The sequence below is a fragment of the Lissotriton helveticus genome, chromosome 5_1 (genome assembly GCF_964261635.1).
Source record: "Lissotriton helveticus chromosome 5_1, aLisHel1.1, whole genome shotgun sequence".
NCBI classification, from domain to species: Eukaryota; Metazoa; Chordata; class Amphibia; order Caudata; family Salamandridae; genus Lissotriton; species Lissotriton helveticus.
This window is the reverse complement of record NC_136065.1, coordinates 455,479,689-455,495,439: the sequence shown is the minus strand read 5'-3', so window position 1 is coordinate 455,495,439 and position 15,751 is coordinate 455,479,689. Positions and strand designations below refer to the sequence as shown.

Below are 15,751 nucleotides of genomic sequence, written 5' to 3'. Positions count from 1 at the left end.
TCACCTGTTGATTTTTTAATCCGCTTTCAAAAATCACAATTTTTATTAGGAGGCAAAGTTGTACTCCGAAAATGACTGAAGTGGCAGGTTCCATCAATAAAATTGACTTTGCCATTTTTTTTTAAACTGTTTTTATTGTTTTCATTCACAACATCGGCAAAAATCACAGGACTTTCACAATTACATGTTACAATTAGGTTACATGACCATTGACATGTATCCAAGTTCAACCCCTCATGCAATTGGATATCATCAATCATAGCCTTAGGCAGTTTTTTTATAATTGTCATTCTACTCCTCCCCAGGTTCATCTTCTGGACTGTCCCCATCAGAGTCTGGTATTACATTCTGGTCCATTTCCGAGGGCACTTACGATTTATGTAGACAGTCCTCTCCGCTAGCATATTAAGGTCCATATCCCTACACCTGGTCTCCAACAAAGGCAGCTCCATCGCTCCCCATTTCTGCGCTATATTACGTTTCACTACTATGAGTCCCAGCGTAACCCATGCTTGCCCAGGACGCGCCAAATCATTCGGTTCCCACACGTTTAAGAGGTACCTGCGTGGTTCCGGGTGAAGTGATACACCCATTGTCTGTGACATTGTTCGAAGAACCGCCCGCCAGTATTCTGTTAGTGCTGGGCAGTCCCATAACGTGTGAAAAAAGGATCCCTCCTCCCCACATCCTCTGAGGCAATATGGGTGTAGTGCTCTCCCCATTTTATGCAGCGTAGTTCTAGTATGATACGTGCGGTGTAGAATCTTTAATTGCACCCATCGAAGCCTTGCAGGTATTCCTACTTCTCTGGGCGATGCCAGGGCCTCCTGCCATTCAATTTCGTCCATGTCTCCCACGTCCTCCATCCACCTATCTCTTAGCGGGGTTGTCAGGTCTGGTAGATTGTTAATTATTTTGCGATAGGTAAAAGACGTGGCTCTCTTGGGCATGTGATCTGTAAGTAGACGATCTTCTAGAGGGGATTCCTCAGGGACTTCAGTGTCTTGCGGTAGTACCGCTAGCAGCGCGTGCCGTATTTGTGCGTAGCGGAAAGTCTCCGTCGGGCCTAGGTCATATTGTTGCCGGAGCTGGGTAAATGGTAGCACGTTCCCCCTGTCCCAAAGGTCTCCCACTGTTGAAATACCTATTTTGTCCCACTGGTCAAACCCTTTGCTTTTTCTCAGTTGTCCTAGCCGCTTAGTATCCCATAGAGGTGTGAGTTTAGTAATGACCCCCTTCTACCCCATCCGTGTCTGCGCTGTGTGCCACAGCATAGCTGTATGTTTTGTGGGTCCCAGTAGTTTTGTAGCTTGTCCTTTGTTGTATAGAACTGCGAGCATATTTCCTGTTCCTAGTTGTGCCCTATCTGCCCTGTCAGCGGGGTCTGCCTGTGATGCATGTATCCATTGGTTTATGATTTTGAGGTGTGCCGCCCAATAATACATCTGGATGTTCGGGAGTGCTATTCCTCCATCGTACCAGCCACGGTGCAATTTTGCTTGCGCAATTCGTGCCGGTCTGTTACCCCAGAGTAGTGTGGATACTTGTGTTGCTATCTGTTTGAAATATGTTGGCGCTACTGGATATGGTGTGTTTTCAAGGGCGTACAAAAAGCGGGGTAGGGCCATCATTTTGAATAATGCGGCCCTTCCTAGCAGTGTCAAAGGAAGGGATTCCCAGTGTTTCACATCTAGTTTCAAGCGTTCCAGGGGGGGTGCCAGGTTCTTGGTGAAAAAATCAGCTGCGTCTGCCATAACGTGTATGCCTAAATATTTAAATGAGTCCTGCATGACCACTAGTGGGCAATCATCAGGAAGCCGTGGTGCTTAGACTTAGACCAGTTGATAGTGTATCCTGATATTCTCCCGAAGCTATCACACGCCTCCACTAGCACCGGTATAGAGTTCTCGGTATCTGTAAGGTATATCAGGACATCATCCGCGTAGAGAGAGAGGCGTTCCTCCCACCCTTCCATCCACTGTATGCCTTTCAGCAATAGTGCACCTCTAATCCAGGTCGCCAGTGGTTCTAACACTAATGCAAAGAGGAGCGGCGACAAGGGACAACAGTATAGCCTCCGATAGGTGTCCATTAGCTGTTATGCGTGCCAGCGGTTTTGTATAGAGGAGGCGAATCCATGCACAGAACTTAGGACCAAACCCCAGGTGTGGGAGGACCGCAAAAAGGTAGTTCCACTCCACCATATCAAAAGCCATCCTCGCATCCAGGGACACGAGAACCGCCGGATTCGATAGGGATGGTGCCTTAGCCAGTGCCCCGTACAGGCGCCTACGGTTCAGCACAGTGTTCCTACTGGGCTTGAAGCCTGATTGGTCCGGGTGGATTAATTGTGGGAGGTGTGTTATCAGTCTATTTGCTAGCAGTTTAGCCAGAATTTTGGCCTCTGCATTCAGCAGGGAGATTGGGCGGTAGGAAGTACATTCGGACGGAGGTTTTCCGGGCTTTGTGAAAGCTACTATCGTGGCGAGTCGCTGATCAAGCGGAAGTTCGCCTTTTTCTAGACTCTCGGTGTACATTTTTAGTAGATGTGGGCTGACAGTTTCCGCTAGTTGTTTGTACAATTCTATCGGGATCCCGTTAGGTCCCAGCGATTTTCCTGATTACAGTGAACTGATTGCTATTTGTAATTCTTCCTCTGTAGGATCCGCCTCCAACTCTAGAGAGGCTTCCTGCGTCAGCTTGGGCATTTCTATATTGGACTTTGCCATTTGTAATCCATTTCTTTGGCAGTTATTATTTAGAAGGTGACATTTGATGATATCCCAGAAATTGTCATGCAGTGGCAGTTTTCCAAACCACATTGTGACCCACTTGAGGCCGGGTGCTAAAGTCTTTTTTAAATTAAGGAAGCCAATTTAATATGAAGGCCTTTCTTTTCAGCTAATATAATTGTTGGACAGAAATTCAAAGGTCCATCAATTTAGCTGAGTTCAAAAGCGGTACGGACAGGCAAAAACACCTTGAGGTATATTTGAAGGCAGATAAGATGTCACTCTATCTCCAGTCCACGATTACCACTGCTGAGCACGTCTGCTTTAGTCTACATTTGTCACTGCGGCGCTTGACCACCTTCTCCAAGCTATGCCTGTTAATGCAGAACAATTCTCTGTCACTTATATCATTACCAGTAAAGCGCCTCTACTTTGGTTTATTTCTGCCACTGTATAGCACATCTCCTTCTTTTACTACTGGCACTGCACAGCATATCTCCTTCTTTTACTACTGGCACAGCACAGCACATCTTCTTTTACTACTGGCACTGCACAGCATAAATCCTCTTGTTTAATACCGGCACTGCACACCGCCTCACCTCTTGTTTATTACTGACACTGCACAGCATCTCTCCCCCAGTTCATTTCTGGCATTGCACAGCACATTTTCTCCTGTTTATCACTGGCACTGTACAATACCTCTCCTCTTGTTTATACCTGGACGGAACAACACTTCTCCTCCTGTTCATTTCTGGCACTGCACAGGACCTCTCCTTCTCTTTATTACTGGCACTGCACAGGACATCTCCTCCTGTTTATTTCTGGCACTGCACAGCACCTCTCCTTCTGTTTATTACTGGCACTGCACAGCACATTTCCTCCTGTTTCTCACTGGCACTGCACAGCTCATCTCCTGTTTATTTATGGCACTGCACAGCACCTTTCCTCCTGGTTATCACTCGCACTGCACAGCACATCTCCTCCTGTATATCACTGGCACTGCACAGCACATATCCTCCTGTTTATTTCTGGCACTGCACAGCACCTCTCCTTCTGTTTATCACTGGCACTGCACAGCACATCTCCTCCTGTTTATCACTGGCATTGTACAGCACATCTCCTCCTTTTTAGTTCTGACATTGCACAGCACCTCTCCTCATTTCTAGCACTGGCCCTGCCCAGCACATCTCCTCCTGTTAAGGACTCATACTGCACAGCACATCTTCTCCTGTTTATCACTAGCACGGCATAGCAAACCTTCTCCTGTTTATTTCTTGCACTGCACAGCAATTTCTTTCTGTTCATTTCTGGCACTGCAGAACACCTCTCCTTCTGTTTATTACTGGCACTGCACAGCACATCCCCTGTTTATTACTGGCACTGCTCTGCACATCTTCTCCTGTATATCACTGGCACTGCACAGCACATCTCCTCCTGTTTATTTCTGACACTGCACAGCACCTCTCCTTCTGTTTATTACTGGCACTGCACAGCACACACCCTCCTGTTTATCATTGGCATTGCACAGCACATCTCCTCCTCTTTAGTTCTGACATTGCACAGCACCTCTCCTTCTGTTTATTACTGTCACTGCACAGCACATCTCCTCCTGTATATCACTGGCCCTGCCCAGCACATCTCCTCCTGTTTATGACTCGCACTGCACAGCACATCTTCTCCTGTTTATCACTGGCACTGCACAGCACACAACCCCCTGTTTATTTCTTGCACTGCTCAGCAATTTCTTCCTGTTTATTTCTGGCACTGCACAACACCTCTCCTTCTCTTTATTACTGGCACTGCACAGCACATCACCTGTTTATTACTGGCACTGCTCAGCACATCTCCTCCTGTTTATCACTGGCAATGCACAGCACATCTCCTCCTGTTTATTTCTGGCACAGCATATTTCCTTCTGTTTATTTCTGGAACTAATGTCTTCCTGTTTATTTCTGGCACTGCACAGCACCTCTCCTTCTGCTTATAACTGGCACTGCACAGCACATCTAATCCTGTTTGTTTCTGGCAATGCACAGCACATCTCCTGTTTATTTCTGACACGGCACAGCTCATCTCCTCCTCTTCAGTTCTGGCACTGCACAGCACATCTCCTCCTCTTCAGTTCTGGCACTGCAAAGCACATCTCCTCCTGGTCAGTACTCACACTGCACAGCATGTCTGATCCTCTTCAGTTCTTGCACTGCACAGCACATCTCCTCCTGTTCAGTACTCACACTGCACAGCACATCTCCTCCTCTTCAGTTCTTGCACTGCACAGCACATCTCCTCCTGTTTATTTTTGGCACTGCACAGCACATCTCCTCCTGTTTGTTTCTGGCACTGCACAACATCTCTCCTCCTGTTTATTACTGACACTGCACATCAATTTCCTCCTGTTTATTTCTGGCACTGCACAGCACCTCTCCTGTTTATTACTGGCACTGCACAGCACATCTCATCCTGTATATTACTGGCACTGCACAGCACATCTCCTCCTGTTTATCACTGGAACTGCACAGCACATCTCCTGTTTATTTCTGGCACTGCACAACACATTACCTCCTGTTTATTTCTGGCACTGCACAGCACATCTCCTCCTCTTCAGTTCTGGCACTGCACAGCACACCTCATGTTTATCACCGGAACTGCACAGCACATCTCCTGTTTATTTCTGGCACTGCACAGCACATTTCCTCCTATTTATTACTGGCACTGCACAGCACATCTCCTGTTTATCACTGGCACTGCACAGCACAGCACAGCACATTTCCTCCTGTTTGTTTCTGGCACCGCACAGCTCATCTCCTCTTCTTCAGTTCTGGCACTGCACAGCACCTCTCATCCTCTTCAGTCCTTGTGCTGCACAGCATATCTCCTCCTGTTCAGTACTCACACTGCACAGCACCTCTCATCCTCTTCAATTATGACACTGAACAGCACCTCTCTTCCTGTTTATTTTCGCCACTGCACAGCACATCTCCTTCTGTTCAGTACTCACACTACATAGCACCTCTCCTCCTGTTTATAACTGGCACTGCACAGCACATTTCCTCCTGTTTATCACTGGCACTGCACAGCACCTTGCCTCCTGTTTATTTCTGGCACTGCACAGCACCTCTCCTCCTGTTTATTTCTGGCACTGCACAGCACCTCTCCTCCTGTTTATCACTGACACTGCACAGCACATCTCCTCCTGTTCAGTACTCACACTGCATACCACCTCCCCTCCTGTTTATTACTGGCACTGCACAGCATATTTCCTTCTATTTATTACTGGCACTGCACAGCACATCTCTCCCTCTTTATTACTGGCACTGCACAGCATATGTCCTTCTAGTTATCACTGGCACTGCACATCACCTTACCTCCTGTTTATTTCTGGCACTGCACAGCACCTCTCCTCCTCTTCAGTTCTGGCACTGCACAGCACATTTCCTCCTCTTCAGTTCTGGCACTGCACAGCACATCTCCTCCTGTTCAGTACTCACACTGCATATCACCTCTCCTCCTGTTTATTACTGGCACTGCACAGCATATTTCCTCCTGTTTAGCACTGGCACTGCACAGCACCTTACCTCCTGTTTATTTCTGGCACTGCACAGCACCTCTCCTCCTCTTCAGTTATGGCACTGCACAGCACATTTCCACCTCTTCAGTTCTGGCACTGCACAGCACCTCTCCTCCTGTTTATCACTGGCACTGCACAGCACATCTCCTCCTGTTCAGTTCTCATACTGCAGGCCCAGACAGTCTGTGCCTGTTTATTACAGGCACTGCACAGCATATTTCCTCCTGTTTATCACTGGCACTGCACAGCACCTTACTTCCTGTTTATTTCTGGCACTGCACAGAACATCTCCTCCTCTTCAGTTCTGGCACTGCACCGCATCTCATCTCTTGTTTAGTACCTGCACAGCACAACAGCTCTTCTCCTGTTTATCGCTGGCACTGCACAGCACATCTCCTCCTCTTCAGTTCTGGCACTGTACAGCATCTCTCCTCCTGTTTATCGCTGGCACTGCACAGCACATCTCCTCCTCTTCAGTTCTGGCACTGCACAGCATCTCATCTCTTGTTTAGTACCAACACAGCACAACAGCTCTTCTCCTGTTTATTACTGGCACTGCACAGCACATTTCCTCCTCTTCAGTTCTGACACTGCATAGCACCTCTCCTCCTCACTGGCACTGAACGCTTGAATCCTCCACCCCATGAATGTGAATGCAGAGCAGGCCTTGCCTCGGCCTCTGATGCTCTGCAGTCCCCCTCCTGCATTCACCGCTGCTGAGCTCGACCCAGAGTCTCCCTGCCTCACATGCAGGTCAGGCCTCGCCATTCGGGGAATATTTACCCTGACAGCAGATCCTCAATGAGCCTTTTTCTACTCTTAAGTTTTTTTTAAAACTATTTTACTGTCGTTCTTTACAGTCAATGGCACATGCTATTGAATCAATGAAGTAACATCTGAATTGCAATGTCTTTCAGGGTGGTATTAATACGAGTGTGCGTCACGGCGGAATATACGTGAAAACAATCGTTCCTGGAGGATCGGCTGATAAGGATGGGCAGATTAAGAAAGGTACAAGACTAAAATGCTGAGGGAGCTCCATACAGAATAAAGGGGCATATTATCAAGCCCCTGCGATAATTATCGCTACGCGCACTTAGTGCTAGGATAATTATCGCCGGGTAGCGTGGATTTTTATCACTGAGATAGCATGCTATCAGCAACGCTTATCTCAGAAGTGATAAAAATCCTCGCGCTAACTGCCAAATGAGAGATTATCGCTGGAAAACCAATGATAATCTCTCGAAGTTTGGCGTTAGCTTGATGATAGGGGCTCACAAACTTAGCCATGATATCCACCTTCCTTAGGATATCATGGCTAAGTCAGGAAAATACCAGGTGTAAAAAAGCAGCGCTAACCGCGGTTAGCGCTGCATTTTTTATCACTAACAGGGTTAGCGATATCCATGATAATAGGAGAAATGTCGCTTAACAACATTTCTCCTATTATTTTTCTCTGGAACGCCCCCTTTGCATCTCATTAGAGATGCATGGGGAAGCGTAGAGAAAAAGGGTGCTAACATGCGAATTTGTGTGTTAGCACCCTGTTGCTGATAGCCAAAAAAGCGGAGATAAATCCCTTGATAATATGCCCCAAAGTAACACAAATCATGCACGAAGAAGCCGTTAGAAGACATGCGCATTCTCACCTTTCAGTAACAAAATTACACCGGTGCAGAAGGGAGAGGAACCTTTGTGGTGAGCTACATTGACACAGGTCAAACAAGCACAAAAATTTAGAAGATTACCCCTGTGGAGCTAGTGTCACAAAGTACCAAAAGTTTAACTCAAGCCCCTGCAGCCCCTGTGGCAGGGTCGAATTAATATCAAAAATATGCCTGGGCATCTTCAAAAAAAGGGCTCCCTCTTATCATTTGCATCCTTTAGCAAAACATTTGTTGGTAGGGTAAATGAATAGCTTGCCTGTTAGACCTGGCATCTTTTGCCTTGGTTTCCCCAGTCTTTTTGGTTTTGGCCTCCTATTTTTTAATTTGTTTTTGCTGGTATTTGGACTCTGTACACTTTACCACTACTGATCAGTGCTAAAGTGCCTGGCCTCTGTGTCTAAAATGTAATGCATTTGGTATCTCCATGATTGGCATATTTGATTCACTAGCAAGTCTCTCGTACAGTACATGTGCCCAGGCCCTGTAAACCAAATGCTACTAGTAGGCCTGCAGCACTGTTTGTTCCACCCACACGAGTAGCCCTTCAAACCTGTCTCAGGCCTGCCACTGAGGGCCTGTGTGCACAGTTTTTAACTGCCATGTTGACCTGGCCAGTACACCTACTTGCCGGGCCCAAACCTTCCCTTTTACTACATGTAAGGCACCCCTAAGGTAGGCCCAGACAGCCCCAGGGGCCGGGTGGTGTGTCTTTAAAAGGTTGGATATGTGCTTTTAAGTTTTACATGTCCTGGTAGTGAAAAAACTCAACAGGTGCTTTTCACTACAACAAGGTCTAGCTCACCCATAGGTTAGCATTGGAGCTGCCCTGTAATATTTAACACACTTATCTTCCACTGCTACGCCACTGCAAGGTACACAGGCATGATGAATAGGTGCATCCTGAACATGGCAGCATTAGTAAGATCAGGCATAGGGGAGAACAGGATCCTACTTTAAAGAGGGTGCAGCAGTCTGTAGTAAAGGAGATATAATCAAACCTACTGCAACACACATCATACCGGAGGAGTGGGTGAGGTGGAGCACCCTGGAGGGAATGCACCAGCACCCATCATGCACCTGCATGTGGATAGCAGGTCCCATCTGTGATCAGGTGGCTTTCTCATTAGGTGCAGTAGTAAGCTACAAGGCATGGTGGCCTTGAAGGAAAGACTATACGTGTCTTTGGATTATCTAGTGGGTTCTGTGCTGGGGTTCCTGGTGTTTACTGTTTGAAATGTGATATTTGCTGTGTTTCTACCTTTTCTCTCAGGGGACCGTCTCTTGGAGGCCAATGGGTTTAGTTTATGTGGTGTGACGCACAGACAAGCCGTTGAACATCTTCAGAACACATCTAAGGTTTGTGCTATTGCAATTTAAGGTTTTCATCCCTACTGTAGCAAAATGCTGTAACAGATAGCTTTTTCCAATCAATTAGACATCATTAAAAATAGATGAGGAACCTGTTGTGGTGTAGGCTTTCTATAGAGTTGAGTGAGTCCATGGAGTAGTATAGAGATTACCTCTTATGCGCGTAGGGTTTGGTTGACTTCTCACATTTACCTTTAGAGGCACAGAAGAGGACATCCATGTGTGTGGAGGGGTCTACTGTATGGTTGTATGAGGGAGCACGGAAAAGGTACCTTTTTTATTTGTACAAGATCTTGGAACAGTGGGATTCTACATTGAAGAATCTCAGAAATATTTATCTAAGTATCCTAAGGTTACCTCTTTTGTATGTATGAGAGAAATTAGATTTTTACGTATGTCTATGATAATAGGCAGACCTCTAATGGCAGGTTTGTAGGAAACTGGTGGAACCCGATTTACATGTATAAAGAGCAACAATGTTATGGTTTGGTAATAAGGCTTTTTAACTAACCCATTAAAATAATTGAATGCCTCTCTCAGAATTAAGCCCATCTATTTATTGTCGATAACATTACAAGAGACATTCACACCTGGCACAGTATTGCTTGCTTCCACCGCATGCAGGCCAGAGTGACTGACTGTCACTTATTTCTCCTGCCCGGAACCGCCATCGCGCAACTCTAGGAAGAGAAAATGCACAATGACCTCTCGTGCAACAAGGAGAAAACTGCCTATACGATCACGGCCAATGTGTTTTGTTTTTTGTTTTGCTGTACACAAACTCCCCCTTTGTAAATCGGTTTTGAGGAAACAAAAATGTGTGTTGAGCTGGCGCTTAAAATATGGTGCCACTTCGACAAAGGAACAGAACCTTCAGTGGAACAGATACTCGCCTTATGGCCGCGTTTATTTGCCCACATTGCTCAACGCTGCTGAGCCTTCTGTTTTGATGCCGATCAGGGCCGACGGCCGCTCTGCTCCCTCCATCGTCGCATGCGGTATTGATTGTCAACACCGACCGCATGTGATATTGTCTCTGGATAATTCTGCTAACTTGTGGGCGCGCCTATAAACTGGTGCAGTAACACCACGGAGTATTACCATATGTTGCATTTGGGGTGATGCTACATATAGGGGAAATATAGCAACACGTTAATTTAAAAGACGCTAAAAGTATCTAAAAATAAATTAGCAGGAAATATAGTTGACATGCTTTTTTGTCTCACTTGTGAGGGCTTTACCATAAACTGCCACTAGAGGACGATGTCCGTCCAAAATTGTACTTTCTAGATCTATTGCTGTTCATTTTGTAAATATCTCGGTTGAATATCTCGGTGGACATGGGGCAATATCTAGAAGCGACCTGTGCTGCTATTTCTAACGTTCTTTCGCTTCCCCATGATTGTTAGATTAATGCGAGTTGCTGTATTTTAACAAATAAGCATTAACGTCTTTCGAGTTTATATATTGACTTTAATAACCCTTACTTGAGATGTGCCCCTTGTATTTGTATATTAACAATTCATCTGTTACATCCCAAATGCTGTTTTCAGGAGTCAGAAATGGTTGTATGTGATTTCTTAGAAAAAAGATTCTATAGACTACCATTACTGAGAAACCATTTCTCCTAAACTAGAAAAAACAGCAATGGACCGCACACCGCTAGCCCCTCCTCCGGGTCGCCCCTAAGCACTCTGGTATGTGCAGTGCCTGAAGTTCGAAGAATTACTGAAAGTTCGTAAGTGGTTCACCTATGTAGGTGCAAGTAGATACTTGTTATTCCCCCGATCTCTAGACTCGGGACATGGCCCGGATTTCGGGATATCTTCCCTCATCAGTAGAGAAAGTCAAAGGGGTGGAAGAGAAAGCTGCCTCGTAACCGTCACGGGCCTCGTTGCCCAGCACGCAGGTGCGTCGTCCAGAAGCTCGTCAGCTTGGGAGGCTCAAGGGAGCCCTTATGTAGAAAAAACAGCAATGGACCGCACACCGCTAGCCCCTCCTCCGGGTTGCCCTTAAGCACTCTGGTATGTGCAAGGCCTGAAGTTCGAGGAATTACTGAAAGTTCGTAAGTGGTTCACCTATGTAGGTGCAAGTAGATACTTATTATTCCCCCGATCTCTAGACCCGGGACATGGCCCGGGTTTCGGGATATTTCTCCTAAACTGTTTAATGGGAATTTTCCAAAAATGAATGGTATTTACCATTTCATAGAAACCAATTCATAAAATTTATTTTTGTTCAGATTTTGTTTTTTGCCTGCTTATTTTATTAAGGTGTAAATACAATGGTTGCAGGTCTGTCCTTGCAGAAACAGTTTTGTTGGAGGGATTTATTTCATTGCATTTCTTCTAGGGACATTTTTTCAGATTGATGAATTGAATTCACTAACCCCGCCACAACCCATAAACACCATCCATCCCTGATCCCAGGGAAGGCTTTAGGGCTGTGCACTCGATGCCACCACACCAGGTGCTGACTTCAGGGGGCGCAGTGTCGTCAAATATATTGTGGATTTAAAAGCACCTGCTGCAGAGTTCCTTGCCTCCAGCAGTTTTCAGGGAACAATAAAAATGTCAAGATAACAATGGTGAATAATGGACCTGCTGGAGAGAGTAGATACTTGTTATTCCCCCGATCTCTAGACCCGGGACATGGCCCGGATTTCGGGATATCTTCCCTCATCAGTAGAGAAAGTCAAAGGGGTGGAAGAGAAAGCTGCCTCGTAACCGTCACGGGCCTCGTTGCCCAGCACGCAGGTGCGTCGTCCAGAAGCTCATCAGCTTGGGAGGCTCAAGGGAGCCCTTATGTAGAAAAAACAGCAATGGACCGCACACCGCTAGCCCCTCCTCCGGGTCGCCCCTAAGCATTCTGGTATGTGCAGTGCCTGAAGTTCGAAAAATTACTGAAAGTTCGTAAGTGGTTCACCTATGTAGGTGCAAGTAGATACTTATTATTCCCCCAATCTCTAGACCCGAGACATAACCCGGGTTTCGGGATATCTTCCCTCATCAGTAGAGAAAGTCAGAAGGGGTGGAAGAGAAGGCCGCCTCGTAACCGTCACGGTGCTCGTTGCCCAGCACGCAGGTGCGTCATCCAGAAGCTCGTCAGCTTGGGAGGCTCAAGGGAGCCCTTATGTAGAAAAAACAGCAATGGACCGCACACCGCTAGCCCCTCCTCCGGGTCGCCCCTAAGCACTCTGGTATGTGCAAGGCCTGAAGTTCGAGGAATTACTGAAAGTTCGTAAGTGGTTCAACTATGTAGGTGCAAGTAGATACTTATTATTCCCCCGATCTCTGGACCCGGGACATGGCCCGGGTTTCGGGATATTTCTCCTAAACTGTTTAATGGGAATTTTCCAAAAATGAATGGTATTTACCATTTCATAGAAACCAATTCATAAAATGTATTTTTGTTCAGATTTTGTTTTTTGCCTGCTTATTTTATTAAGGTGTAAATACAATGGTTGCAGGTCTGTCCTTGCAGAAACAGTTTTGTTGGAGGGATTTATTTCATTGCATTTCTTCTAGGGACATTTTTTCAGATTGATGAATTGAATTCACTAACCCCGCCACAACCCATAAACACCATCCATCCCCGATCCCAGGGAAGGCTTTAGGGCTGTGCACTCGATGCCACCACACCAGGTGCTGACTTCAGGGGGCGCAGTGTCGTCAAATATATTGTGGATTTAAAAGCACCTGCTGCAGAGTTCCTTGCCTCCAGCAGTTTTCAGGGAACAATAAAAAAGTCAAGATAACAATGGTGAATAATGGACCTGCTGGAGAGAGTAGATACTTGTTATTCCCCCGATCTCTAGACCGGGAAAAGGCCCGGATTTCGGGATATCTTCCCTCATCAGTAGAGAAAGTCAAAGGGGTGGAAGAGAAAGCTGCCTCGTAACCGTCACGGGCCTCTTTGCCCAGCACGCAGGTGCGTCGTCCAGAAGCTCGTCAGCTTGGGAGGCTCAAGGGAGCCCTTATGTAGAAAAAACAGCAATGGACCGCACACCGCTAGCCCCTCCTCCGGGTCGCCCCTAAGCATTCTGGTATGTGCAGTGCCTGAAGTCCGAAAAATTACTGAAAGTTCGTAAGTGGTTCACCTATGTAGGTGCAAGTAGATACTTATTATTCCCCCGATCTCTAGACCAAAGACATAACCCGGGTTTCGGGATATCTTCCCTCATCAGTAGAGAAAGTCAAAAGGGGTGGAAGAGAAGGCCGCCTCGTAACCGTCACGGGCCTCGTTGCCCAGCACGCAGGTGCGTCGTCCAGAAGCTCGTCAGCTTGGGAGGCTCAAGGGAGCCCTTATGTAGAAAAAACAGCAATGGACCGCACACCGCTAGTCCCTCCTCCGGGTCGCCCCTAAGCACTCTCGTATGTGCAAGGCCTAAAGTTCGAAGAATTACTGAAAGTTCGTAAGTGGTTCACCTATGTAGGTGCAAGTAGATACTTGTTATTCCCCCGATCTCTAGACCCGAGACATGGCCCGGGTTTCGGGATATTTCTCCTAAACTGTTTATGGGAATTTTCCAAAAATGAATGGCATTTACCATTTCATAGAAACCAATTCATAAAATTTATTTTTGTTCAGCTTTTGTTTTTTGCCTGCTTATTTTATTAAGGTGTAAATACAATGGTTGCAGGTCTGTCCTTGCAGAAACAGTTTTGTTGGAGGGATTTATTTCATTGCATTTCTTCAGGGGACATTTTTTCAGATTGATGAATTGAATTCACTAACCCCGCCACAACACATAAACACCATCCATCCCTGATCCCAGGGAAGGCTTTAGGGCTGTGCACTCGATGCCACCGCACGAGGTGCTGACTTCAGGGGGCGCAGTGTCGTCAAATATATTGTGGATTTAAAAGCCCCTGCTGCAGAGTTCCTTGCCTCCAGCAGTTTTCAGGGAACAATAAAAATGTCAAGATAAAAATGGTGAATAATGGACCTGCTGGAGAGAGATAGCTTTGCCTAGCGGAAGTTTTGCCTAGTGGAAGTAGCACAGGGGGTTAATATGCCTGCTGCAAAGCATGTGTACCACGCCGACCACAGAAATGCGTATATGGTACATCGGGATGTATGATATTACAAAGCATGCTTTTACCACGCATGCCTTTACATCACAGTTTTTACAACGCATGCTGTTACAACGCATAGCGCTTAGGGGTGCTGGATAGTGAATAGTTTAATTTACTATTCCAACTCCAGTCCCCGTGGATAGTAGGGAAGGTGTTGGATAGTAAATTAAAACTATTCCCTTTCCTAGAGCGCCCCCTAGTGCAATGCGTTGTAATGGTTTTTGTTGTAAAACCTGCGTTGTAAAAGCACTGCGTGGTAAAAGTTGCGTGGTAAAGGATGATTCACGGTACATTGTTCAGTGGGTTACTGCTTTTGTCAGAGAGATCCTTTTGTTACTTGTAATTTGTATTTTAGATTTTAAAATAGAACAGTGAGCTATTAACTCATCAAAGAGCTGTTGGAAACAGCAAGATATAGGTTAGAGCGTTATGAGTTTTCCCCAGTCTTTCATTATTCAAATGTTGCAAAAAGGGTTAATTTGGGTAGAAATCAGACTAATTATTAGTAAAGACAACACCTTACTATGGTGTTACATTTTAAATTCTGAGTTTGTGCTTCTTCAGATCAAGTACTCTTAAAATACACTGCCTGCCAGTATGGATGACACGTGACTCCTATACCTTGTAGTCCTCTTTCTGGCTTAACATTTCCTATTATCAAAAAACAGAGAACCTCCCCTAGAAAGCAATATACATATGGGTATTAACTCCAATTCTTTTCAAATATCAGCATGGTCCCACACAGAAAGTTTATTTCAAAAGCATATATCTATTTATTATTTTTTCTTCATCAAAAAGATCACAGATGCGATAGAATCATGAACATATATACAATCTATTTACATCACTATATATATACATAACAACCTTCCAACAACCTAAATACATTCGACATCCACACACACATCCACACTGTCATCAATAACACAAGACAATATTCCATAAACAAAAAATAAAATAAACAAACAAAACAATATACAGTCATATAGATACAAAGAACGACCAAACAACAAGAAGCGCCAACGAGCGTTTCGGAACAGGACCAAATTTCCACCAATCCTTCGTCAGGGCGCACAATGTAAGCTTTTCTTTAATATCTTCTCCACAATGAGGGATATCACATTGTATCCAATACAACAGTCTTATATTATACAAGTGGACTTTCAATCAAGGCTGTTTCTTCAATTCAATTAGCTATATATTTGTGTAATATCTGTGGGGACAATGAGACACACTATCAATAAAACTGATAAACATAAAGAACTGCTGGAAAAAAACACAACCAAGACAAGATAAAATGAACCCAAAATCAAGTGCAATATCAAGCAAGATATAGTG

The 15,751-nt window shown here is 45.5% G+C and overlaps 1 protein-coding gene across 1 annotated transcript in view; it reads left to right on the top strand.

Moving 5' to 3' along the window:
• FRMPD2 (FERM and PDZ domain containing 2) overlaps positions 1 to 15,751 on the top strand; it is a 446,136-nt gene that overhangs the window by 156,407 nt on the left and 273,978 nt on the right. The window contains exons 22-23 of the mRNA XM_078640972.1: positions 7,218 to 7,311; positions 9,238 to 9,323. Of these exons, the coding sequence (XP_078497098.1) occupies positions 7,218 to 7,311; positions 9,238 to 9,323 (180 nt within the window). The remainder of the gene's footprint in view (positions 1 to 7,217; positions 7,312 to 9,237; positions 9,324 to 15,751) is intronic.